Source organism: Gymnogyps californianus, chromosome 8, assembly GCF_018139145.2.
Source record: "Gymnogyps californianus isolate 813 chromosome 8, ASM1813914v2, whole genome shotgun sequence".
NCBI lineage: Eukaryota > Metazoa > Chordata > Aves > Accipitriformes > Cathartidae > Gymnogyps > Gymnogyps californianus.
Window position 1 is genome coordinate 21,290,959 of NC_059478.1, and position 25,972 is coordinate 21,316,930.

The following is a 25,972-nucleotide window of genomic DNA, read 5'->3' on the forward strand; positions in this document are numbered from 1 at the left end:
TTGAATTGTCTCAACAGCAGGAAGTCTTGCCCAAAATGTTCTTCTGAAACCCACACTTTTTCAAAATGCATCGATTTATTTTCCAAATGGACTTTATATATTCCAATGCATTAGAAGGTAACAGAATTGATATGGCTTTCAAATGAATTTTTGCTGTTATCATACATATAGTCTCAGTGGCCACACATGAAACCACGGCCTCTGTGACGACGGGGCATTAATTTTAGAATTATTTGGAAGAACACAGTTTTGGAAGTGGTGACAAATGAAGTCCTTGGCATCATCTTTGAGAGGCCCTGGTTGAGAGGGACAGGAGAGGCTTGGGAATCAAGACAACGAAGACTTCAGACTTCCAATTTTGCCACTGATCTGTAGATAACATCTTGGGCATCAGCTGCCTTCTGCAGTTCTCTAGTCTGATAAAAACAGGGACAGTCATGCTTATTTATCTAACTCAAAACAGTGCCGTGATGGATTAATTATTTAGATAGCACTCGGAGTGCTATCCAAATGCTGCTTATTCATGTTTTCCCCACTGCAACAATATATCTTCATCACTAATAATTAACTGCTAATTACTGTTGCTGAGAATATGATAGTGGTGTTTACCACCTTATTTTTAATTTCCGTACAGATGCCTACTTAAAAGTTACGTAAATATATGAAATTACAGTACATTTTCCTAATGACCCTGCTATGTCTGAGTTTGATCCTATTCAATTGTGACTAGAGTAATGAAAAGTAAAGATAACCTCTCTTCTGTAGAGCTATATAGACAGTTTCTATTGTATTCTCAACACTTAAATCATGAAATGTAAAGAAGCCATTCTAAGCAGGATACAGTTGGGTCAAAGGACTGCTGATGCCAATTATGCTTTGTACATAATAATGCACATTTTACCTATTTGGAAAAAAATTCACATTTATTTACTGTCAAACAGGTGTTAAACTTTACACTGGATATTAGTGATGGGCTCATTATTAACAGGTTTACACAAAGGGATGAAAAAAGCAGAATTTTGATGAAACAATTTACATTTCATTAGATTTTTATCATAAAATAAATTAATTACTAAATATAGGCAGAAGGAATATGGAGGAGTAATAGTTATGTTTTATTTATTTTTTTAAAGGACAGGCACCTTTTATTCACGAGAAAGCTTGTGAGAAGTGTCCAGTGTCCCCTTTACCCCTTACCACCCAACCCTGATTAAAGAATGAACGGGGAATTGAGTTACAATCTTTGTTAGCTATACCAAATTTGTGCAAGGCTTGGCATAATTGGCTTCTAAAACAATTTTCTCCCCAAATTATGTTTTTTGGCAATAAAAATTCAAAACGTAAGAATAAAAACTAACTTGTCAAAGCAGAACACTGTTTACAGTGAAAAATAAGTGAAAACAGGTAGAACTTGCATTTTAAACATACTACCGTACTATGAACAGAGTGTAAGAAAAACAGCTTATAATGTATGTGCAACCAAGAGCTTTTCACAATATTTTCTTCAAACTCTTTAAAATTATTTTTTAATGACAATTATATTTCAGTTGGACACAAATGTATTTATTTTACCCTAGCAATAGAACAAAATATAATTTCTTTAGCCATTTTTTCATGAGAACGGTTCATTGTACAGTTGAGGAAATATATGAAATAAGGCCTGTGGCTTGATTGCTAGTGGTTAGACATGTATTCAATCTTTGCCCTAATGGAAAAGATTTGCAGTGAACTGCAAACTGATGCAGAATATCTCTCCTGCTTTTGCAAGTCTTGTCAGGAACAGTAAGGTACAGTAAATTTGTCCCACAGGATTTTAGAGCCTACGCCTTGTATATAATACAATGTAGGCCTAGAAAAAAAAATGGTGCAGCCGTATTTACAAATTTAGTTCACAAACTGCTGCAGTAAAATGGCTGGAAAGTGTTTATTTCTCTTTTTTTCACAATTTTGTTAAATTCAGCAGCAGAAGATATCTTAAAATACCTTGTTGGTATTTCTTTTCTTTGTAACAAATAATTCATTTTAGTATACTCTGTGTATATACAAAGTTTTTGTTTTATAAAAATTCACAGAACTGCGAGGTCCAGTCATCCCCGTTACTGGAGAACCACAGGGTCAACAGAATTGTCTCTTCAAGCAGATATGAGGGAGCCTGCATGGGGCCAATTAAGTCTTTTTAATACTTGTACGTGGCCTTTAATATTTCTTTGCTACACTATTAAAGGCTTGTCACTAGTTGCATTTGTCCTTCTCTAACATCCCCTTCTGGAATACATCCTTCCTTGTTAATGGGAATTATATAGCCGTCGCTATTACCCCTGCTGATTTGATAGTACATCTGAAGCTGATGGCCAGCTCCTAGGTTTGGCATGCTCTTGTAGTAAATGTCCTCATTTTCACTCCTCCTGGAGGGAGAGAGATCTTCTTCAACGTCGGGGCTGCTCTCCGGATACGGAGAGTCTCTGAGATTGGGCATGCTCGTGTAAAGAGAGTCTCTGTTGGGGGACTGGAGGTGGTCGTCAGCCTCGGCTGTCAGCTGTGAGACGTAGCTGTCGGTTCCCTCGGTCTTCACTTTCTTCTGGGGCTGGTACAGAAGGGAGTGAGTCCGCTGAGGAATGAGTGGGGCCTCAAGCTCTTTGTGGTGGAGCTCCAGCCCAGGGGTGTCACTGTGCATCAAAGATGAGGCATCTGCCACGATGGCGTCATCTTCGCTACTGCTCCCGCCGATCACAGCTTTGGCTGGTAGCGTGCGCTCCAGGTTGTGGTTCTTGCTGCTGCCCCGCAGGTTGTTGTGCACTAATTCTGAAATGATCATTTTCTCAAAAGCAGTATCATTCAGGCTTAGTCCACAGTCTACAACTTGCACGCTGTCGTTATAGTCTCCATTGCGCAATGAGTAGCTGTTGTTGAAATTACCATTTAGCGGTAGAGTATCCATGGCACTTGTATCCCTGGCATTGTTCAGTGAATGTCCTGAAATGGAAAAGGACAGCTCTGGTTATTGCCTGATGTGCTTTTTATCACTTAATTTTTTTTTAAACAAAATTCTTTAATGTAGTTCAGGACAAAGTTGTACTTGGAAGTAAGACTTGAGAAAAGTTAGGTTATTGAACATTCCCAAATGTAAACAGTTGCACACCTTATAGGAAAGATGCATTTTAAAAATAGTAACGCGTATTTCCTGTGGGGAATAGTGGCATTTTAATTTCTTAATTTAGTGTCAATTCTGTGACTCTTCCACAAGGAACTGTTCACTCCATGCCCTTGCATATGTAATGCAAAGCAATTCATTTGGAAACATCTATGTTTTGAAGTACACCACCATGATTTAGAAAAAGAAAACTAACAGAATTTGTCCTAAACAACACTAAATTAAAAAGGAATTAGATCACAGACGTAACTGAAGGTAAATGTACAACATAAACCCACATAACTGGCAAGCAACTACTTTAACAACATTTCTAACATTTTTTCCTTTTTTTTTTTTTTGAGATGAAGTAAAGAAAAGAATGAAAAAAATGGATAAATACAAAGAATTTATGTTAAACAAGGACAGCCATCTTTCACACTACAGGGACCAGGGCCCACAAGCACCATCCAACAACACGATAGACAGCAGGTGGAATGACTCACTTTGGACAACTCACATCATGTCTGTCTGCTCAGGCTATCTGGCCTAAGAGTAGCTGATATATAAAAGAAAGTAAAATGATTTATTGTAACATGATGAAGAATTACTGAGCTTCTCAGCAACTTAGTCAGAGCAAGGGTTCAGCAAATTAGATTACTAAGCAATAACAGCTTTTCTTTTCCCACTTAATGTAATTTTTTTGCACTAATACTCTCTCTGCCAACAACGGCCCCAGGCTTCTAAAGGTCAAAGTTTGCCTGCAGTCTGCATCAGTCACAGTGACAGCACTGAATGAACCAGAATAGTTAATTAGGAGTTAGGCCCACAGTTACCATGGGCATGGAAGTCAAATGCAGAAATGTTAGGAATTTCTCTAAGTATGGGTCACAGAAATTAAACCAAAGAATAAATACTAGTTGTGGAATGGGAAGAGGAAATCAGCCATGGCTGATATCTCATAGCTGCTGGAGGAATGACAGATTGGGTAAGTCTGCTGGAAACATGAAAAGAAGTTTAAGGGGGAAAAAAAATGAAGTTTTATGATGATTAAGGTCTTTATGCTTTTGGTTTTGGCTTTTTTTTTTTTTTTGGTAACACGATAAAGAAAAGGTTTTCCTATAGACACAAAGACATGTAAACTATGACAGCACAGTGCTTCCCAAGCAAAGGAAAAAAAAAAAAAAAACAAAACTTAGAAAGAAATTAAACAGTCTGAACCATGGAAAGTCAGATGGTTAGAGCATTCCTAGAAAACCACTTTATCTACAGATAAGTCTGGAAGTAAAGAAAGAATGGAGTGACTTTACTGAAATGAGACTGACCACTGTGAAGCTGCTGCATTATATGCAAGGCTTGGAGTAGTATAAGAAAAAAGTTGTTTTGGAAAAGATTATACGTTTTCCTGTTTTGGGTTTTTTTTTTCATAATTAAAGCTGCAGCTTATCCTAGAAAATTCAATCTTCTCTGGAAATATTGTTTTCAATTAAAAAGTAATTGCATTTTCTCATGAAAAGATTTTTGTCTTCAACTTTAAAAAATAGAGTAATAATTTCCAAATAAATTCTGAGTAATTTGCAAATCATTTTGTATTTGTGTTATTGTTAACTCCTCTCCATGTGTACTGATTTAAACAGTGATGAGGGTTGTTTGAAAGGTCTCTTTAAACTTTGATTAAACAACTTTGTAGTTTTGCAATTTCATATATGTTCCAAGATTTTTCTTGCAATGGATGTAGCTGCGCAGAACATATGGCATTTATAAAAGTAGACAACACATGGACCACATGCTGGCATTCATTTCCCTCATGAAAGTGATTTAATTCTGTAATTTTAATTCTCTTTTCTTCTGCTAAACAGATACCAAAATATATCTGATAATCCAAAATGAGTTTTCTATGATATACTGCAGAGTTAAGCATGCTAGAATATATTCAAATTGGTTTGATGAGGCAAATTTTGTAGCCCATGATCAGGTAATTCATTGAAATCTTTCCATAGCCTGTAGCAAGATTACTGTGGGAATGTAAAAATATAAGTAAATTGTTAAGCATTTCTGCTTGACACTGCTTTGGTTTTAAACAGCAAATTATTTCAGCATTGCATAACTTCTGTTACCAACAGGATTTGCGACAGACTTCATGTTGTTTCCCAAAAAGCAGTATGCAAGTACTTTTTGAATGTGGAAACATTTCATTTGCAAATTGTGAACCACTTGCCCGCTGAGTCTACTTCATGACTGCTAGTTATGTTTTAATTGTGCCCATTAAAAATCATGCTGAAAAAATTTACATTTGATAGGCAAAGTTAAGTTTTACTCCCATACTTGTCTCTCTGTAGGTTGCTAGAGGAAAGCATAAGGAAAGTAAGAAAACAAGAGAATGAAAATAGAAACTACAGTTCAGTTAAAAAGGAAACTTGAAATAAAAACTGGAAACAAGGTTTTATGAGCTCTTTATCAAAGATTTATCGTTCCAGTTATACTAAAGTGATCTTATGACTCATCAAACAGTAACTGCTAGATATTTACTGATGAATTGCACCGCAGTTAAAAAAAGCAACTAGATAATGTAACAACAAAATGTTAGGTAAGTGATGACACCCTTTATTCCTACAGAACTAAACTGTTCTAAGTGTTAATCTCAAGATTTTCCTATAGGAAAATGATCTACCATAAAGCTGCACTATACTATAGTTTAGATCAGTTTGACGGATACAATTTTCTACACTGGGGTATCCAAAGGTGTCAAGATGCCTTGCGCTGCTTTAGTATCTAATCCGTTCCATAAGCAGGTTTTTCTCAGCAAGCTTTAGAGTCAACCTTATATTGCATAGACATGATACCTCTAAGTGATATATATCTTGAAGATGGGCTCTCGGACCATGTGGTGTCAGTCCTGTAATAGTATATTAAGATTTATGCCACCTGTGTTAAAAACATGGATAATTATTGGTAAATACTGTTACGGCAAAGGCATTACTATAATATAGTGCAGTTTTACAAGCTGACATTGGCAATACTGTATTTCTCGAACTGACAGAAATTCAGAATGTACGGCTAGGGTATTGCAACTTCAGTTTCTATCTAGGGAAAAGAAGGGATTTGCAGCGAGCAAAGAAAAGCGGTTTTATTCAGGAAGTATAAGCACACCTGGTGAGTTAAACACAGGAGCTGAAGGGGCATTACATACAACTGTTTCAGCGAGCAATGTGTTATAGGGGTTGTTAGTGCCGTGTGGTCGAAGAAGAGGGTTTGTTAGTAGGTAATTGCCAGTCATTCCTAAAGCAAAAGAAACAGAAAAAAATGTCAGTTCTTTAATTTTAGGCTGACAGTTTCAATAAAGAATATTTTTTATTCATCATGAATCATGTAGGACTTGTCAAATGTAATTCAGCTGAAAATTTCTGAATGTATTTGAGCTATGTATTGGAAATGGGAGCAGGAAAATACAGTTAGATTCCAGTAATTCACAGGTGCTGTCCAAATCCCCAAAGTAAACATCTCGTGAGAGTGACATTTACTAATGTATACAAAATCACTGTTACACAAGAATAGCAATTAAATGTGTAGAGATCAAGGTACTACATAAAGCTATTATAACCTTAAAAATGATCATATGGAACACTTCTGTCTAGAATTGAGAGAACCGAATTTCTTGAATTGAAAGGTATTGAAAAATCTCTTATGACAGGATCAGAGCTGTTATTCACTTTATTAAAAACACACGGATAGTGGAAGGGAATTGCTGTTTTCAAACACACAGTGGATGACAAACTGCAAGAAGCATATCTTAGTATATGCACAAGTATGCATGCTGAGGGGAAAGCAAAATATTTGCTCTAAGAAATCAGAGCATTCACATTTTCTCCCGGGACATTCATGCTGCAAATTTATCTGCCAGGTTTTAAAAAAGAATTCCTTGAATGACAAATTTTCTTTAAACAATCAGTTCACAAACAATGTAAGACGAAGCAAAATACTACATGGACAGATTTTTTTTAAACCCATTTTACATGTTAATGCAACACCATTTAAACAACTCTTGGCATAATTAGAAAAAAAATCAGCATATTTTGAGAAATTATTAAAAAGTGAATTAATCTCTGATTTCTAGCTACTAGAAGAAAAATGGGTCAGAATAATGACCAAAAAAAAACCCCACACAAAATGCTGTGATTTAAAACTTACTTTAAACATTTCATTAAGGTAAAATTCCACTTTCTTTTCTATTGCATTGCACAGCAGTATATCAGGATCACTGTATTACAGACCCAAGGACAACTGAAGAGCCAGCTATATTTTTATAGTATGGATATTTTTATTTGGCAAGGAAAAGATAGTATATATTCCAAATATTAATGCTTTTGTACTACCATAGACACTTGGTAGCAGAAATGAGCAGAAAATTCTAAGATTCAGAGAATTATTGCCTGATTATGCTAATCTTATTTGAAAGTTTGTATCAGTGAACAACTAAAAAGGTTTTATCATAGCTTTTTTCAGTCGTAATGTACATATTACTAGAAATACTAGCTGAAATATATTTTGCTTGGGTTTTTTTTGTCTACTATGTTTAATCTTGGTTAGAATTATTACCTGTAATTTATAGTTATGAGAATTTTTTTTTAATCCAAACTTTTTTGACACCTTTAAAAGCTTATTTTTTATTTTAAAGGAAAAATGACACTTTCCATTAATAACTAAACTACCCTTATACGTATGTATCACTGAGATAGTGACAATATTATAATTGAATAAAGATGATATCAATTTTTCTGATCATGGTAGAACATCTCCAGTGACTTGAGACCGGAGATCCGAAACAGGGAGAAGCTTTCAAGACCTCTGTTCAACTCTGAATTAACTGAGGGTGCAGCATGGTTAGAGCAAACCTCAGGAGTCAGAGACATCAAATTAGGGTGAAATTGCAGACTTTTATCTATAGTGTATTTACGGGATTTTAATAAGACACTGGAAGGGAATGTACGTCTTTCTTGGGCATGAAAAATATACATTTTCTACTTAGGAAAAGTTACTTAATTTTGATTTTGCCAGAGGAGCATACAAGAATCAGATGCAGGGAGCAGTGAGACACACAGGTCTTACCCACTTTCTATATGCCAAATAGCAAAAATAGAATCATGCTTTCTGAAATCTTCTTTTCTGCAAAATACCACATTTTTTACTTCCAAAGTGAATGTGAGTGAAGTACCTGTCCCTACTACCAAATCTTGAAAAAAAAGGGGGGGGGGTGTGGTGGAATTTGCTAGTTGTGGTTGACGAGGGTTTTACAGCAGCCCTGACAGTGGTTAATTTTCTGTTTGAAACTTTCTGAGTTGAGCAGGAACTGGTTGCAATGAGATCAGGGCTACGTGTTCTTCTCTTAGGGATGTGGGTGGAAGAACAGGCTTTGAACTTGGCTTGGACAGAGCAGTCTTCCCTCCACCGCTAGCTCAAACTGCCTTAAAAAAACACAGGGGGAAGGGGAGCAAGGAAGGGACATTCTGCCTCGGTTAATACCCTTGTCTTCTAACTGGACATGAGAATGAGGTTACAGATTTCAAAGTCTATTTCAGCTGAGAAATTTGGAGTTTTGGCTTCTCTGTGCCTGAAAATCTGGATTCTATCCCCTGTGACAGATACTATGCTCTTTGAAATAGAAAAGATAAATGCTTTACAGACATCTTTTGCATAGAAATGATATCAATTAGATTTCACTGGGAAAATTTCTGCACCTAAAAATCATAGTCAAATATGCATTAAAATGTTACTGCCCTCATATTTCTGTTTCAGATTTAACCTATAAAGGTTAGGAAAGATTTAAAATTATGATCTTGCTTTTAAGTTAAATTATTGATGAAACTTATTTAAATACATTCCCACGAATGGAAGAATTCAACTTCTATAGCAGGGGGCCAGTTGAGGGAACATGGTTTTAAAATGTGCTGGTGGATAACTTTAAAACTCTGCTTTTAGAGACCATTTGTTCCAGAATTTTTTTTCAAAACATTCTTTTCCATTCTTCTGTGTTAAATGATATAAAATCTGTATAAAATTTAAGGCTTCTAAAACTGAAATGTTCCCAGTGACTGACCTTGATTAAGTGTTGAAGTGCTGTTGATGTCACCTGAGATAAAAGACGATTCAGATTGTTTTCTCACAGTGTCATTCCACATCCTCCTTATACGACTCTGTTAACATAAAGCAGTGAGACAGAAGCATAGTAAGTTACAAAAAGACTGTTTCCTACTTATGTGCTATTATGTAGAGTATTTGTGTTCATTTTGGCCTAAAGTAAGCCAATCTTCTAGCACGTAGTGAAACTCCTTCTTTTGTTATTAAAACTCTAATTTATTAAATTTCATTTAGATGAAACATGATGGTATAAACCTTCCTATAAACCAGCTCCTAATTACAAGAAAAATAAGGTGTTTGCATTAGACTAAAGTAAAAGGAAATGTTTAAAAAGAAATCAATTCTACTATGCAGAAGTATGTATTTGCCATCTAAATGATAATAATGAGAAGACAATTAGTGCTTCTGATTGGAACACATCTCAGTAGGCTTTTTATAAATAAGGTTAATTAAAAGATGCTGTCAAAATCTTTGTTACCTGAGTGCCAGAGGAATAGCGAGCACTAGTTCGTGTTGTTGATGCCTTCACTGAACTGTGGGGACTCTCAGTTGGTAGTCCACCACAGCAGTAGGAATGTCGGAAGCATTTGCCATATTCCTTACGTACCTACAGGGAAAAAAAAAAAAAAAATTACTTAGCAGAAAAAATAGCATTAAATATCTCTGCTGCAAAACCACATGAACCTTGCATTGAAAATACTCACACATTTTTCAAGCAAATAGATAATTCCTGTCTGTTCAATTGTTGGCCATTAGCAAAATCAGGTATTTTTCCCTACTTAGCGGCAGCATTATCAGCTATCCAGGATTTTTGAATAAATTATTTCCAAGGTATATGTGCACTTCATTTAGATGTGCCTGAATAATCATTACTGAGTTATTTACGGGATTATTTTTATTTTGTCTTCATACTGAAGATTAATATAGTTAAGTTTACCTGAATTGAATGCTGGCTGAAAAAAGTCCTTTTTATATGAGCTTTTGGTGCGGAAACCACAGAAAGCCCATCTTCCCATCCTAGCATGCAAGAAGGGCTGAGGTAACTAGCCTTTGCACTGCTCAGTACTGCCCATTACGTTATCCCTTCCAAGAAAGTGTGCAAAACCTGCAATGACTACAAAGGCCTTTTCAGATGAAGTTACTCTGCGTAACTCCAACAGCTGCTAGTTCAGATGGTCACACCTGCTTCGGGATTGTACAAAGCTCGCGAACGCCACTGCCCCGCTCTAGGCAGAGCGCCAGCTATGCTGCTGGAGGCACTGTCAGTGTTCCAGAGTCAAATTTTGAACCGTAAAGGCTGGGAAATGAAGCATCTTTCACTTTTAGGACCAAAAACCAAAATCCTCATTACTGTCTTTGCTGAACCTAGAAATTTGAATAGACCTATGTATACGAGATTTTTGTTTGACAGAGCAACAAAACTAATCAATGATACCAGTATTTGGCCTGCATTTATTCACCTTCTGTTTCCAGTGACCTACTGGAAACTTGAGTTTTGTAATTTATGTATGTTAACATTTGTCATGAAATTAATCAGGATTAATTTACAGAGCAGTTAATTCTCTCATATTCGGCGACTGCTACACTGACGACTATTTTCAGATAACAGAAGAGTGCATACACATTTCGGCAGCATGACAGCATCAGTGAAAAGACACAGTGGATAAAATTTGTAAAGATGCCTAAGTCTAAATTCATAAATCTTCCACCAGATACTTGGGAACCTAAGTATCTCTTCCACATCAATGAGACTCCTAAGTTTCTGGGAAAGTGGGATTTCAGCTAATCTGGAAATTCTGCTTGACCTATGAATATATAGGACAAAAAGTGTACGTATGTAAAAAGGGGAGAGGGGAAAATGCAAAAAGTTAATAGTGTGGATTTACATATGCCATGTGCTGTTTTCAATATTACAAGAATTTTACTCATGGAATACATATTGTGATGTTTCTATAAACCACCAAGTTGAAGAAAATTTGAATAGTTAGTGCCTTAACTTCAAGCTGGGGACAATAACTCGTCTTTTTATAAAAGTATATGGAACATATTTTAAGTGAACCCCTATCTATATCAGCACAAAAGACACATAAAAAAATGAAAACAGAAATGCATGGACATAGAATTACAATCTTTAACTCTGTAGTCTGAAAAACATAAGTCTATATATATATCATCACTAGATGGTATAACACCTAAGAAAATACATTCCTGAACACTAATGGATATTAAATGCTCCAAACCACTACATAGTAGAGACAATAGCAATCAAAACTGTATTTTTACCCAAATACCACCCTCCAGGGCTGGTTTTGCCTAATGCCTATATTGCAGTGAATGTACATTATCTGTCAGTACTGCGCATTCCACTGTCATTATTTCTAAATTATAGCTTGTTGGAAACTGATGGAAGCAACAGCACTATCATCTTGTCAGAACCGGAAACATAATAGTTTTCACTTTCACAATTCTATTTCTCTGTTCAATTTAGTGACCAACTAGTAATAACAGAATAAAAAGACTACATTAGCTATGCAGACACAGGATAGGATGATATCCAGTCAAAGGCATCGAAACTTAAAAATCTTAAATGGCAGCTTTAACATTCTTTCAGGTATAAATCTTATTGCTCTAGGTTATGCTTTTTCACACTTGACTGGTATCTTAATATTGCTTTTTGCTGACTCCACTTAATATAAAAACAATGCACAGCTGTAAAAAGAAACAAAAAAGGAATCTGTTTTTGATTTTCAAGTCCAATACAAGTGGTAGAAAAGGCAACATTATATGAAACCCTAATCTAGAAATTATTTGCATTTTGGGAATGTTTGCATTTTCTTCCCTCTCTTCTTTTCTTAGGCTCAATCTCCTCTCTAAGTGTGCTTTTGTTCTCTCAAAATGAGAGAAGTGCCGTGTTCATCTGGATAAAATTCTTTCTGTCTACCAGATCTCTTCCTAAAACATGGCTGAATGCCATTGTCTACACCAAATTTAGAGACGCTGATACTGTTAGAGCTGGTACAGTTGAGAACATGCAAGAATGTGATTTTTGTACTGACACAGCAACGCTTTATCCAATGGTTTCAAACCATTTTATAAATATTAGTTAATTATGTCTCTGGTGAGCTAATTATAATGGGAGTTAATAATTGGTAGGTCTTCAGCCTAAAACTGGTAAAAATATTTTGAATCTAAATATTGCAAATTGGTTATTTCCAAATATAGGATGTATTGCATTTTATGTTAAGTTTCTTTGGGTGGGATTTTTTGATGTTTACCCTTCCTCTCAACTCTCATTACTTTCATTTGCTATGCCTTCTAACACAGGCTATGAGCTTTTTTCTTTTGTCCTTCACTAAAGCACCTCTAAGGCATCCTTGGAAGCAGTCTCCACCCTCAGTCTGGGGAAGAGAAGGGGTGCAGGGAACCCAAAGAGAATCCCACCCAGTTGCACGCTTCACTTCCTTCTCTCCTGTTTGCTCCTCTCCCCCCTGCAAGCTTTCTCTCTCCCCAGCAGATCTGCTCCTTCTGGACCCCTCTGCTCCCATCAGGCAAAGGGAAGCAGAACTAATTTAGCACGTCACTCATGAAGGAAGGCTCTTGCCAGGGGATTCCAGTTTTTCCAGTTAAGAGCGTGAAGCTGTTGGATTGCTGGGGGAGGCAAACACTTGAAAAAAAGTAGTCACGTTGGCACCTCTGGAAAACTCTCTCCGTTAGCAGTTGTCTAGTGTTAATGACTATTTTTTTCTACGGTGTGTCAAAGTTCATAATAAAATTAATTTTTACTTCTCACTTAATTTTGTAATGAACGAGCACTCATAGTACAATCCCTGCCTATCACCCATAGCTTTATGTGGCCACTTAATGGGGTCTCAGGAGAGGTCCTCTGCCTTGATCTGAGAAAGAGTTTCCAGGCTCAGATGGGCTGATATTGTAAATGATCCTTTGTTTGCAGTGCTGCAGTGGAGGCAGGATTTGTTTCACGCGCCCATAAAAGACTTCTGGCTGTAAGTCCAGACTAACACGTATCACGTTACCAATGTTAAACAGTACATCTTCTATAATAATTTTCTTCCCAAAGCCTCAAAACTTTTTAAGCCCAAGTTGGAAATGCTGCATCTATTCTAAACCCACCCAGGCCACAGAGCAGTTACGTGACTCCCACAAGCACACAGCAAGAATTGCTTTTGAATCCTAGTCCCCTCCTCAAACTACTTTAAAATACTCCAGTTCTTGACATTGCTATTTTTTTCTCTATTTTTTAAGAAATATATGTGGTATTTTTAAGGAGTTAGGGAACACGCAGCTGTGTTTTCAGTAACTTACTTTCTTTTGAAGGGCACAATGAAAGATGAAAATAAACATTCCTTGGAAAGCATTAAATACTGTGAAGAGATACGTCATCACAACAGTCCCCTCATTGATAAACAGCAGGCCAAATGACCATGTTAGGCCAAGGAGACACAGGAGAGCAAATGCACCCAGGACCCAGGATCTGTAAAAGAAAATTAATTTTAGTAACATTACTTATGAGAATGCATGTCGCCAAATCCAATATTAACATTTCAGTTCCTGCAGTTGACTTTTACTAGATTCATATTCAAATGTAAAAATTCCTTGGGTTTAACCTTTTATCTATTAAAGAAAGAACAATTCCATTTAGTACTCTTAGTCTCCAGTGAAAACAGCAAGAGTAGATATGACCTTTTTCTTTCTCAAGAACTGCATAGGATGTCAAAACTATTTTGAAATGCAGAAGTATAGCACAAGCCCCAGCTACTCCATTGCTTTATCTGCTTTTAGAAAAGAGATTGATAAATCTGGCTTAGCCACTAATCACTCCATAGATTTTAAACAGTGGTGCTGCCATATGACACCAAATAATGTAACACAAATGCACAAAGGTTAAACAGCAGATTAAAAGCCTAGAGCCCAAATCTTTAATGCTCCGATAAACTCAGCTAAACTGAAGCTAGATGATCTAACTTCCGCATGAAGAAACCCTGCTGAAATGTGACAAAAATATGGATATTGCTCTACAGAATAGTCTAAAAAGATTCCATCATGAACAGGTAAAGGAAAAGGAATTGTAGAGAACGGCACAGAATGAAAGGGAAAGGGAATTTAGTCAGTGAATTCCACATCTAACTAATGATCTTACTTGATAAATGGCTTATTATCTTCATAGCTAGAAAGCATTATAAGCAGAAAAGAGAAACAAAATTATTAGACAGAATTGAAACAGAAATTAATAAGAGCATTTTTAATTGTCTATAAAAATTAGTCAAAATTAGGAAATTCAAAATGCAGAGGCAAGCAATTTAAAATTATAAAGGCATATAATAGTTAAAAATTCTTTAGCAAATCAGGTATCTCAAAACTAGTTAATTAAAATTAAGGGAAATCCACAATATTGACCGAGTTTGTAAAGTTAAAAATCATGCCAGAAATTTGTTAATGTAGGGTTCTATCTTACCCAGGTAAGTCCGTATTATAGTAGCCATCACAAACACGGTAATTACTGGTGTGGATGAGAAGACAGAAAGAGGAAAAGGAAGAAAAGAGAGAGATGCTAAAGATTAGCTCTCTCTCTCATCATGCAACATGCAATGAAGCTGATACTGACCTATCTAGAACATCTAGTTCACAACGTTAGCCTTACTGAAAATCTCCCTTCGCCATTTTCAACATTCAAAGCAAATCTGTAAGACCCTTTCACATCCAACCCTCAGTGTTAGAAAGCTGCACCATCCCTTCAGTGTTGATAACAAAAACCTTCAGTATAACGTAAAGCTATATAGAATACAGTAAAAAACTATCTAAAGAAGCAAGAGCTGCCAAAGCCTTGTTAATTATGTAACACATATTACTCTGCAAAAGGGATACTGCAGTACAGCACCATGATAAAGTAAACATTTGTTAAATTAGCATGAAAACAGCAGATAATCTTCAAGTTAACAATAATAATAGAGTCAATTCTCTTGGGAGAACAGGATTACGAGTAGAAACTGCTCAGAATCCCTAAATCAAAAAGTCATTTAACAAAACAAACTTAATATAATCATATCAGCCATGCAAACAGGAACATCATTTTTGAACTGCATTTTAAATGCAAATGAAATTACTACAGTGCTGTGGCATTTCCGTGAAACAGTTTCTTGGCACTAGTTCCAGGCTGAAATTATCTAATTTTGACCGGCGTTTGTGACATTACAGCAACAATGTGACGAAAGCAGGATTGGCTCTGTTTGCTTCTAATTGACATCTGCAGTTGCTGGGAGACAATGGCATGTGCTCCTAATGGAGAGTAGCTTTCAATCAGTTCAACAATCAGAAAATAATCACAGTTCTCATACTTGAACACAAAGCACTTACTTAATGTTTTCCAACCTGCTAGAGTCTGGTTTCAAAGTGTTTGAGTGCTTCACCATTTTGCACAATGTGATCACCAGGAAGATAAGATTCAGCTGTCAAAACAGATAAGAATGAAATTAAACTACTTCAAGTAATAAGTTGAATAATGATGATGTTACAGACTAAACAAAAACCCCGTAGTTTATTTTCAAATATGTAGTGAAACTGGGTAACTATATCAGACAGTCTGTAAAAGGCGATTGCAAATACGGATGAGGGGAAAAAAAATGTTAGAAGTCATTGTTTCACTTAATTTTCCAAATTCACCACATCATCAGGAACCACCACATTTAGCTCATGTCCAACACTTGTCATTGTCAATCTAGCTCTGTCTTCCAGCACGTTGTGCTCGGCCCCTGTTCACCTTCACTTGTCACCTCTGGCCCTGTTCCCCATCTCACTGACTTCCTCCGAGGACTATGGTTACCCCTGTACTCTACTATACTAGTTGTCTTTTTATCACCCCATCCTGCTTCTGGAATGTTTTTTGCCTTTGCTGGTTTCTCCCTTTTTTTTTTTTTATTCCTTTTTGTTCTCACAAATCCCACTGGGGTCTTGAAAACAGCTTAAATGTAACTGAAGAAAAAGAAAAAGAAACTTAAAGATGTAGCAAATGCATCAAACTTAACAGTGCCATAGACATATGCTGGTGGTGCACCCTCCTACTGCCCTCTTTCCCTTTGTAGTCTGGATTCTGTTGAAGCGAGACTGCACGCCACTTGAAGAAAAGGACTATGCTGTCTTATTCTCGTTGTGTCATTCGTATAGATAACACCAGGGAAGATACTGAAGGTAATTTTTTATAGTTTTCCTACTGTGAAACAGAATCACAGATATCAACGATACTAGGTGCCTTTCTCCTATCGATTTCAAAGCATGTAAAGAGCACAGGTAAGCCAAATACAAGGATGCCTGCAGAATATGGGTTGAAAAGTGGTATACAGTTAATTTGAGTAATTAGTACGTGCTGTCCTATATCATGCAGACAATTCAAATAAAATCATATGTTTGAAAACAGTAAGAGCTATGTCCTTTCAGGGAGAAGACACACGCCCTTATCTACTAGTACAATGGTCCACAAGAAATGGCTGAACCGATAGCTAAGAGAAGATGGGAGAATATGCTTGGACATCCTTATAACACATATATTAGATAGATTATAATCCCATTCTTACAATCTTCCATATATATCTGCAACTGGTTACTGATGGAGAATGATCAAGCCCAGTCTCTCATTTTGGGGAACCTTTGGTTTGAGACAGCATCAAAATCCTCACAATTTTTGTAACATTGGGGATACCAGTTCATACCAGATGTGCTCCTATAGCTCAGCCACAATGGTCAGAACTGTCACTCAAATCCTAATAAAGAGCAGGTCTTAACAATCTTGAAAAGACGAGTATTTTGAAGGCTCTGATCAGAGTCTGTTAATAAAGACATATATGATAGAAATAATTCCTTCCGCTAAGGGCAATCAAGTTATCACTGCTGCTGCTGTCTCAAAATCAGGATGGACAGTATGAACTATAATGCAGTTCTCAACACCAGAACAGTGTTTGGCAGCTTTTGACCTCATCAGTCCTGATTCAAAGTAAAACATTTTTACAATTGTACCTTGAGATTAATACAAAAAGTGTATGTGATACAAATAACAAAAATAAGCTTTTATAATTTATTTCTGTCTGGTTTCAAGAACTGACAGAAAATATTTGACCTTTAAGTGGAGGTATGTACATGGTGTACGTTAAGCATGATTTCCATTGCTGCAAAATGTAGTAGAAGTGTCAGTATCTCATGACCTTGCTGATTACTTTTTATGATTCTTATAGGTAATGACTAACCAGTTGAGAAACACTTCATTATATCATTGTGATCATTTCGTTCCTCTTATCTAGGTTTCCACTGTACTGCGTAAGTTCCTTGGGTGAGAAAACAAGTTGCTTCTCTCCCTGGCCTTTACAGCAGACAGAGGATGGGGGCTCTGCGTGTGACCTGACCTTCAGTTCCATGCCTCTGCAGGCAGACTTTCTTCTTCTGTATTTGAAAAAGTTTCTCGCACATTTTGGTAGCTGACATAACATGAACTTCTCCAGCCTGCTTAAAAAAATGTAACTTCAATTTACTTTTTGTGAAAACAAACAGATTAAGAGCTAAGAGACATGCCCCATGCCAATCCTAACATGTAAATGAACTTTGGCTGCAACCTATGCAACCAGGAGTGCACAATCTAGTTCAGAATAGTATTTACAGCACAGCTGGAAGCTAATCCTTGCCTAAGTAGCTACCCTGGAGTATCCTGTATTGTACTAGCAACATCGTTCTTGGATCAAAAACTCATAGATATGGCTTAGCCCATAAATGACTGCCTTATGAAACGAGAGGTTTTTATTCTCTGATTCTTTGTACGACTGAAGTGCTGGTTTGACATATGAATGAAAAACAAAAGCTTGTATTTACATACTGAGGTTCCTTCAGTGACATGCAAGCAGACACGGCCCTACCCCAGAGCCTGAGTCAAGCTCCTGCGTATTAAGCAGGTTTTATGTAGATACTCAGCTCTGTCTGTATATATGTCCTTGCTGGACTAGGGAATAACTGTACATAGCAGTTTCTTAATAGACACTATAATTCTAATTTAGGTACAGACTCCCAAAAGCAGACCACAGAAATAATACTGCTGTATCACAGTAGCTGAAAAAGTCCTTCCAAGAAAAAAAGAAAAAAAAGCAAAATATTGTACTTTGAAGACAAAGTAACTATGACAACAAAGCATATGATACTTGTTTCTCCATCACTGTGAAATATTGCATAGTTTTCACTTTCAGCAGTCAAAAGACCATGGTTTGCCACTTGTTCTAACATGCTGGCATTTCTGTTACACATTGTATCATTACCAAAGTCTATTTTGCCTGCTTACAAATACTGTAACCAAACCTTTCTATAGATTTGCTTTTGGCTCCCTTACTGCTTTTCATCCAGAAGCTGATTGTTTTGGAGGAACTCATGAGTTAAAGACTTTTGGGCATCCTGCCATTTTATTACACAAGACACTAAGCAGTGAGGGAAGGGAACTTGTTGGAGAATAATTGCTTTTAGAAGGAATGGCTGAATTACTTTTCTTGGTGAGAAATACGTGGGGGGAGAAGGAAACACACTTAGTGCTTTTGCATTCATTTGTGCCAACTCTGCATAAGGAAAGCTTTTTCAGCCCTGAGCAACCTGGTCTAAGCTCAGAGCTGAGCCTGTTTTGAGAAGGAGGTTGGACCACAGATCTCCTGAAGTCCCTTTCAACCTGAATTGTTTCAAGACTGTGTGAGGATTGAACTGTTAATGATCTAAGCAAATGAATCTGTAGATGTTTTCCAAGCTTTACAGATGGTCTGACTAGGACACCTTTCTTTAAGAAGAATGTTCACCACAAACACACAGTACTCTGGGGTCACATAAAGGCCCACATGGATGGCAAGATGGGCTTCTGAAAGCAAACTTGTAAGAGAAAAAAATGGGCCTCTGACAATGACAACTTCCTCATCACTTCATATAATATAAAGGGCTAGTGACTGGCTGGGCCTCATCCAGACAACTGGGCTGCATCCTTCCCAGATGAACAAAAATCTGCACCTGAACAATACTGCTCTCCTTCAATGATAATAAAAAATATAAATATATTGTGTAAACACACACACAGACACAGTGTATACATCTCAAACAGTCAGGAAATTATACCCTTGATAAAGTCAGTAAACTCTCTTTCATGCTGCACTTCTGAAAATCAGACCAACACTCTTTCGAAGGCTAAAAATAAGAACTTCAAAGTCTGGTCAGGCATCAGGTTCAGATTTGAAGATTCTGCTGTGATACCGAGAGTGACAAAACACACAGTTACAGTAGGTGGAGCTATAATGTGAGATCTCTTAAAACATTAGCTGATAACAATAAGCAAAAACTTGGATTGACAGTTTTTCATTAATGTTTATACTAGGTTTTTGCTGTAATTTCTAAAATATCCACTATAAGAGACAGGATACTGGATTACATAGAGAAATAGCTTAATCTATACTTTGATTTTAGAAATGTATGTAAAAGTAAAAAAAAAAAATTAGAGCACCTTTTAAAATACCAGTTCCTACTTATCTCTTAATAAGACAAGTGTAATTGGATAGAATGGAGTGAAAGACAGACAATTAGATATATATTAAAAAATAAAAATAACTACTTTAAAATAGAAAATTTGAAGCATTTTTATGGTAATAATCAAATGCAGCACCCTGGAAGATCATGCTTCTTTCATAGCCAACACACAGAGGGCCATTTCTGGTTTGGAAATCAGAAGGTACTGGACATGAAAAATGGTATAAATAGGAATTTTGTCTTTCTGGCACCTGAAACCTATGTAATTTTGAGAGAGGGAGTGTCTTCAAGTCAAATTAACTTTTTAAAAAAGTGGATGTAATAACCTGCACAGAAGACTAATGAATTGGAATTAGTTGCAGGTACAATGAATTAGTAGCCCAATAAAGCTAAATTTTGCAATAATTATGATAAATTTCCCCCTGTGAGCAATAGATAAATATCATTTATCAAGTGTCTACTATAGAAAGATATTTGTGTATTATTTATATACATAAGCTTACAAATACAGTCCATTTTCATATGCGGAGCTAGATTATGTGTGCATCTGTATGTATACATCCACTGACTTTGGTGAAGTACTGCCTCAGCCCGAGTGAAAAAAGAAACTATCTTTCCTATGTTAATGCAACAGGACATCCTAGGAATTTTTGCTTTAACAACCTTTGGTAGCCTAATATATTGGCTCCATCTGCGAGAAGCAAACTCCAGTAGTTTTGGTGGAATTAAAGTCAAACCAACATCATCCATTCCTTGGATATGGATGAATATGGATCTACATAGAAGTCAAAATACTCAGGCTTTTCTGACCACCGATTACAGGAGTGCACTGTTTGTTTTATAGCCATGAACCTGCTCAATTGAATCACGTCCACCTGAGCTTAGCAGCTTAAAATTCATTCCACACAGCCTGCAGTGCTGACATGGATATGATAAGACAGAAGAACAGAAACACCACTCTGAAGTAACCTAGCTGAACTGCACATGTTCTGACCCTTTTTGAACTCCCCGGAGCTTTTGTTACCTGGCAAATGCAGCTCTAAAACTGCTCTTGTATCTCCAGATCTTTGCTCTTAGCCATGCAGAAGCCTGTTTCTCTCTGGGACTGGCAGCAAGAGAGGTGCTTTCTGAAGAAGGCTTCTAAATGAGTGTGCACGCTGAACTCCTACTGAACTGAATTAATTATTAAAGATGCAGATGGAGCTGTCCAAATGATAAGAACAGCTCCTGACGTATCATGATCCAAGCTTTCATTAAACCATTTCAGGCATACTAATGGTTTCCCACCGCTCATTACTTACATGCTCTTTTCTCATAGATATAAGAACCCTGGTGCCCAAAGGCATGACAGGCTATGGAAATAGTGAAGTTGAAAGTTCCTCAGAAGATGTACTGAGGAACTTCATACTTCCCCCTCACACTTCCCATCCTCATTTTGTGCAAATCTGTATAGAGATACAAGTGCAAATGCTTATAAACTCAGAGAAAAATTTGTAAATTAAAGTAGTAAGCAATACTGTCAAAAAAGAGTTTATGTGCATTGACAGTACTATTAAACTGAGAATCATAAAAGTGATTTGATTAACATGTTAAAAAGCTTACCAAGGTGAAATTCTCACATGCTACTGACACTAAGTAAGCTACACTACAAATATGGCTCTTCGGTTACACTGCACATGACATATTATTTTTCAGCCATTACACTTCTCACACTTCTTCCTCCACTCTCTCTTACTTTCTCAGTTGGGACGATTAGAGGGCAAAGCAATTGCTAGAGAAGAATTACTCCCAGGAACTGTGCTGTGATTGCTACCTGCTGTTTCATATTTTTGAAGTTGGGAATACTGCTCCCAAAGGCCTTTTGCGTCTCAGCCTAAATGATTTGCTGGAGGATAATAATGTCATGGCCAGTAAATAATAGTCAACTATGTCTGTACATGGTCAATATGATTAAATGTCCTTCACCTCTATTCTCACTCTGACCTGGTTATGAGGAAGTGAAAAAGCCGTCAGCAATGCCCAAAGCTTCCCATGTGAAATGTTATTTTAAAGCAAGGGAGAAAAATAGAGGTGACTTAGCAAAATACTCCCAGTAACAATAAAATAAAAAGCTAGACACAAAAAGCAAAATTATCACCACACAATCAGACTTGAGGTAACTGAACTATTGTGGCACGAAACTTAGAACAATTTTCTAGTAATGATTACAACTGCAAGAAACAACTTTGTATTAAAAAATACTGTCATATTGAAAATACCAAGTATATCTTTCAATTGTAATTGTAGGTTTAATTAAAAAAGAATCCTTATCACCCTGAGACTTGATTTAATTTAAATGTATTTAGAATAAACTCCGTACAATTATTATGGTCTATACTTAAATCTTACGAACACGATAATTTTTCTAATTCAACTCATACACACATGGGTTTTGGCATCTACACCTATTTCTTTGAAAATATGCCAATGAACTCAAACAACTACTATACTGCACAACTATCTTATCTTAAGTGACTGCTTAAGGATTGAAATAGTTTTTGATATAAACAGAGAGTAAAACCAACCTAAATATACATAAGCTTATTTCAATATTGAAGATACCAGGAAGGAATAAAGTACCTACAAAAGATTGGCTGGGTACATTTTTTATAGAAAGTTCCATAATCAAAGTATCAGTTTATTTTTACATGGAGAAGTAATGTAAACTATAAGCTACGAAAAATGTTGAAATAGTACGTCTGGTGTATAGATCTATAAAAATCAGAAATTTCAAAATTATGCCTGATGCATGTGCTTCAGGCTGAAAAAATCATAATGACAAAATACAATTCCTGAATTTGGAAATTCAAGGGAACTGAACTTCTGTTAACATTTCACAACTCTACTACTGTATAAAGGCAGGGGAACAGGTAACTATTTAGACTTTCAAAAGCATGAAAACAAATTATCAGCAGTTATGAGAAAAGCTCTCTATGTACATAGTCTATGTCCCCAGCACCAGCCTTCTAGAATATTTCCCAAGTATAGCCAAGCTTTATAGATACTGAACTAGCAGAGAAAAACAAGGTGAGCCAAAATGCACATCTTGCATTCACTTTCCTTCCAAATTCCTATATTGTGCAGTGTTGGTATTATTAGGCTGAAATAACAGGGAGATGTTTTTCCCCTGGGTTGACAGATGACTATGCGCTTTTTACCTGAAAGTGCTCAGAGAACGGATAATTGATGTATGAACACAACGTTCAATCTTACATGGACAATGGGGCACACAGCTGTGGGTGTACAGATGGGTGTGCATGCATACAACTTTACTCAAATGACTGCAAGAACGTGTATATGCTTCCTACTGGTTACATAATATTCTATTATTTATACTGAAACAGATGAACTTCTATGTTTGACATACATTACACATAGCATAAATACACACAGAAGTAGTCGTGGAAAAATAGGCATATGCATATGCAAATTTACAAATACTGTGTAAGTGAAATGAAATATAAGATTTATTTAATTATCCAAAGCGTTAGAACACCCTTTTGAGATAATTATGTTGGATAATTAGCAGTTAAATTCTGGAACATGTACAATAGTGACTCAATTGAAAGCAATAATAACGGTTCCTTTAAAAAAACCCCTGTCTTTAGTACTTCATTGATTTTTCATATGACTACACATGTCAATACGACCTTCAGAGTTCAAGCCATTAGGAAAAATGGCTATGCAGAAGTGCCACCACAGCTTTGACAATTAATCATTTGGTCAGCACTATTTAAAGATTTCTAAACATTTATATAACCATTGGTCACATAACAAATTGTTTATAAGCATTTTCATGAAATGTCTTGTGAATAAGGACGGTATTGACTCATGTTATTCAATCTTTTTAACTTTGCTGTGAGGCAACCTGAAAGGAAAGGGAAAAACAAAGTTCTTACCAGAATAATAAAGGTAACAGGTCCAATGAAACTCCAGATAAAATAGTTATCTACATGGAGCCAGCAACTATCACGGAAAAAAGAGAATGAAAAGTGAACAATTGCATTAGCACCTCAGTCCTATAAATGGAAAGTGCAAAAAATACTTAAGCTAACATTTTGCTAGTAAACAATGATAAACATTGCACAGTACCACTTAGTCCATGACAATTTTTCCTAACTTGAAACTCTTCTGATGAGTCCTGTTTAATAACACTATTGAACTTGAAAATACATCATCAGGAACAGCTAACATATAAGAAGAAACAAAACCAAAATGAGCTCTCTCCTTTCAGTCAAAAGGTTTGGTCACAGGTGCTATCATGGACTAATGAATCTCACATCAGTAAATATTTTTCACAGGTTTTCCACAGAATCTTCAAAATCTGCTTTTAACTTTATACCATACGCTTACTCTTGAGGAATATGAGACAGAAAATGTTCAGATGCCATGTTTTGCGGAAAAACAGTATGGTATACATAAAATGCCCCAACTGGGAGCTGAACAGTAGAGAAAGAATACATATGATACCAGACTAAATGACATGTAAACCTATTAGGGCCGACTTCACTTAGCAATTTGTTTTTCATACAGCCCAGTTCCCTGCTCAATTGCTCTTATTTGTCTTTCATCAGTAGCAAAATCAAGCAGCTTTCTTGTAGTCAACAGTATCTTCCTATTCTGTACCTAATTTCATCAAAGGAGAAAGTAAACACTATTGGAAGGCAAATTCATGCCTCCAGCAACTCAAATCCTCAGAAATGTTTTCTGTCTACCTTCTGTCACTTTCTGTATATATCTGTATTTTTGTAAATAAAAGACAGTGGTTAATTTTAATCCTGCTCTACTCGCCTGATAAAATATTATCAAAGTGAAACATATGGGTTGGAATATTGTACTGTCATAATTCAGGACGAGAGTTAGCTAGAGGGGCAGTTGAACAAAGAGATCTAATGAAGCATTAGCTTAAAACTGGGTGGTTAGGCCTGTCAGATACTTTAAGTTGAGAATTTTTACTTAATATACATTTGATGCCAAAAAGTTATTTACTTTTTCAATTTGTTTCAGGTCAATCTTTTGTGTTAAAAGAAAGACCATAATTTAGAATCGGTCCCTCTAGAGTACAAATCCTCTGAACCTAGAGAATTACAAAAGACTTGATTGTAATTTGTGCACAGCATTGCCATTCTCTTACGAATAAAGCTTTCAGATGGTATTTTAGTCTGTCAGGGACCCTCTGACAGCTAATAGGCTTTAAAAAATTATTCACTTGAAAAACACTCAGGTCACTTGCAATTACTTACGCTTTCTCTGTTCCGTAGCTCTTATAGTCAATAGCTGCTGAGACACCAACTACTGTAGCAGGGAAGAGGTAGCCAGCAACGTAATAGTACTTCTTCCTAGAATATTCACTTTCAAATACTTCTACTAACATCAGATAAAGCTGCACTCCTTCTAGACACATCCAGGCAAAGGCTGCCAGGAAGAAAAAGTGTAAGAGACCTGCGAATATTGGACATGCAATCTGCAAAGAAAAAGAAAGATGGAAACATAAACCACAAAATCTTCACATCATTACATCTCCAATTAAATAGTGTGTAATAGAACAGCATATACTTCTATCAGAGATCTTTCACAAATCCAGGAGCATTTTCCCTACCTGGAAACATACACTGAACATCTGAAAATACTAATGTGCGCTCAGTAGCTACAGAAAGTAAATTAGCTAAACAGTGTGAATGAAGATAAGAAAATCGCACCCTCACCCCCCAATCTTCAATTATAGAGTGGACTTTTCAATTTTATAAGCAACTCTTTAATTTTGAAAGTTAATTTGGAAGGTTCTACTGTCATAAGCGAAATCAATCTGAATTCTCTCCCTTTGGCTGAGTTCTGGATGAAACTATACTGAATTACTAGATTTCAACCCAATGAATCGCTTCAGAATTAATTTCACCAATACTGCCAAAAAACCTGCATGAATGTGTAATGTAAAAAATGTATACATATATGTAGATAAGGCTCTGTACTAATATATATATATTAAAAAAAGTAGTCAATAGCTGTTGAGACATATGAATACATAGAGAAAACATATATATGTTCCTAGTATGTCAAAATTTAATTTCATCTCCTCTTTCAAAAGTTTAACCACCTGCTTTGTTAATAGCTGATGTTTCTCAACTGAAA

At 36.2% G+C, this 25,972-nt stretch overlaps 1 protein-coding gene across 7 annotated transcripts in view; it reads right to left on the reverse strand.

The window, feature by feature from the left end:
- Positions 1 to 909: 909 nt before the first annotated feature.
- Positions 910 to 25,972, reverse strand: part of ADGRL2 (adhesion G protein-coupled receptor L2) — a 161,683-nt gene continuing 136,620 nt past the window's right edge. For 2 of the 7 annotated variants that reach the window (XM_050900528.1, XM_050900527.1), the window contains 8 exons: positions 25,087 to 25,307; positions 23,743 to 23,809; positions 15,635 to 15,726; positions 13,586 to 13,754; positions 9,741 to 9,869; positions 9,222 to 9,318; positions 6,278 to 6,406; positions 910 to 2,973 (listed from right to left, as the gene is read on the reverse strand). In XM_050900528.1, coding sequence (XP_050756485.1) covers positions 2,219 to 2,973; positions 6,278 to 6,406; positions 9,222 to 9,318; positions 9,741 to 9,869; positions 13,586 to 13,754; positions 15,635 to 15,726; positions 23,743 to 23,809; positions 25,087 to 25,307 — 1,659 coding nt within the window. In that variant the 3' untranslated portion in view covers positions 910 to 2,218. Of the gene's footprint in view, positions 2,974 to 5,982; positions 6,053 to 6,277; positions 6,407 to 9,221; positions 9,319 to 9,740; positions 9,870 to 13,585; positions 13,755 to 14,420; positions 14,448 to 15,634; positions 15,727 to 23,742; positions 23,810 to 25,086; positions 25,308 to 25,972 lie in introns of those variants that run through there. The other 5 variants (XM_050900530.1, XM_050900529.1, XM_050900533.1 and 2 more) reach the window with 3 other exon arrangements.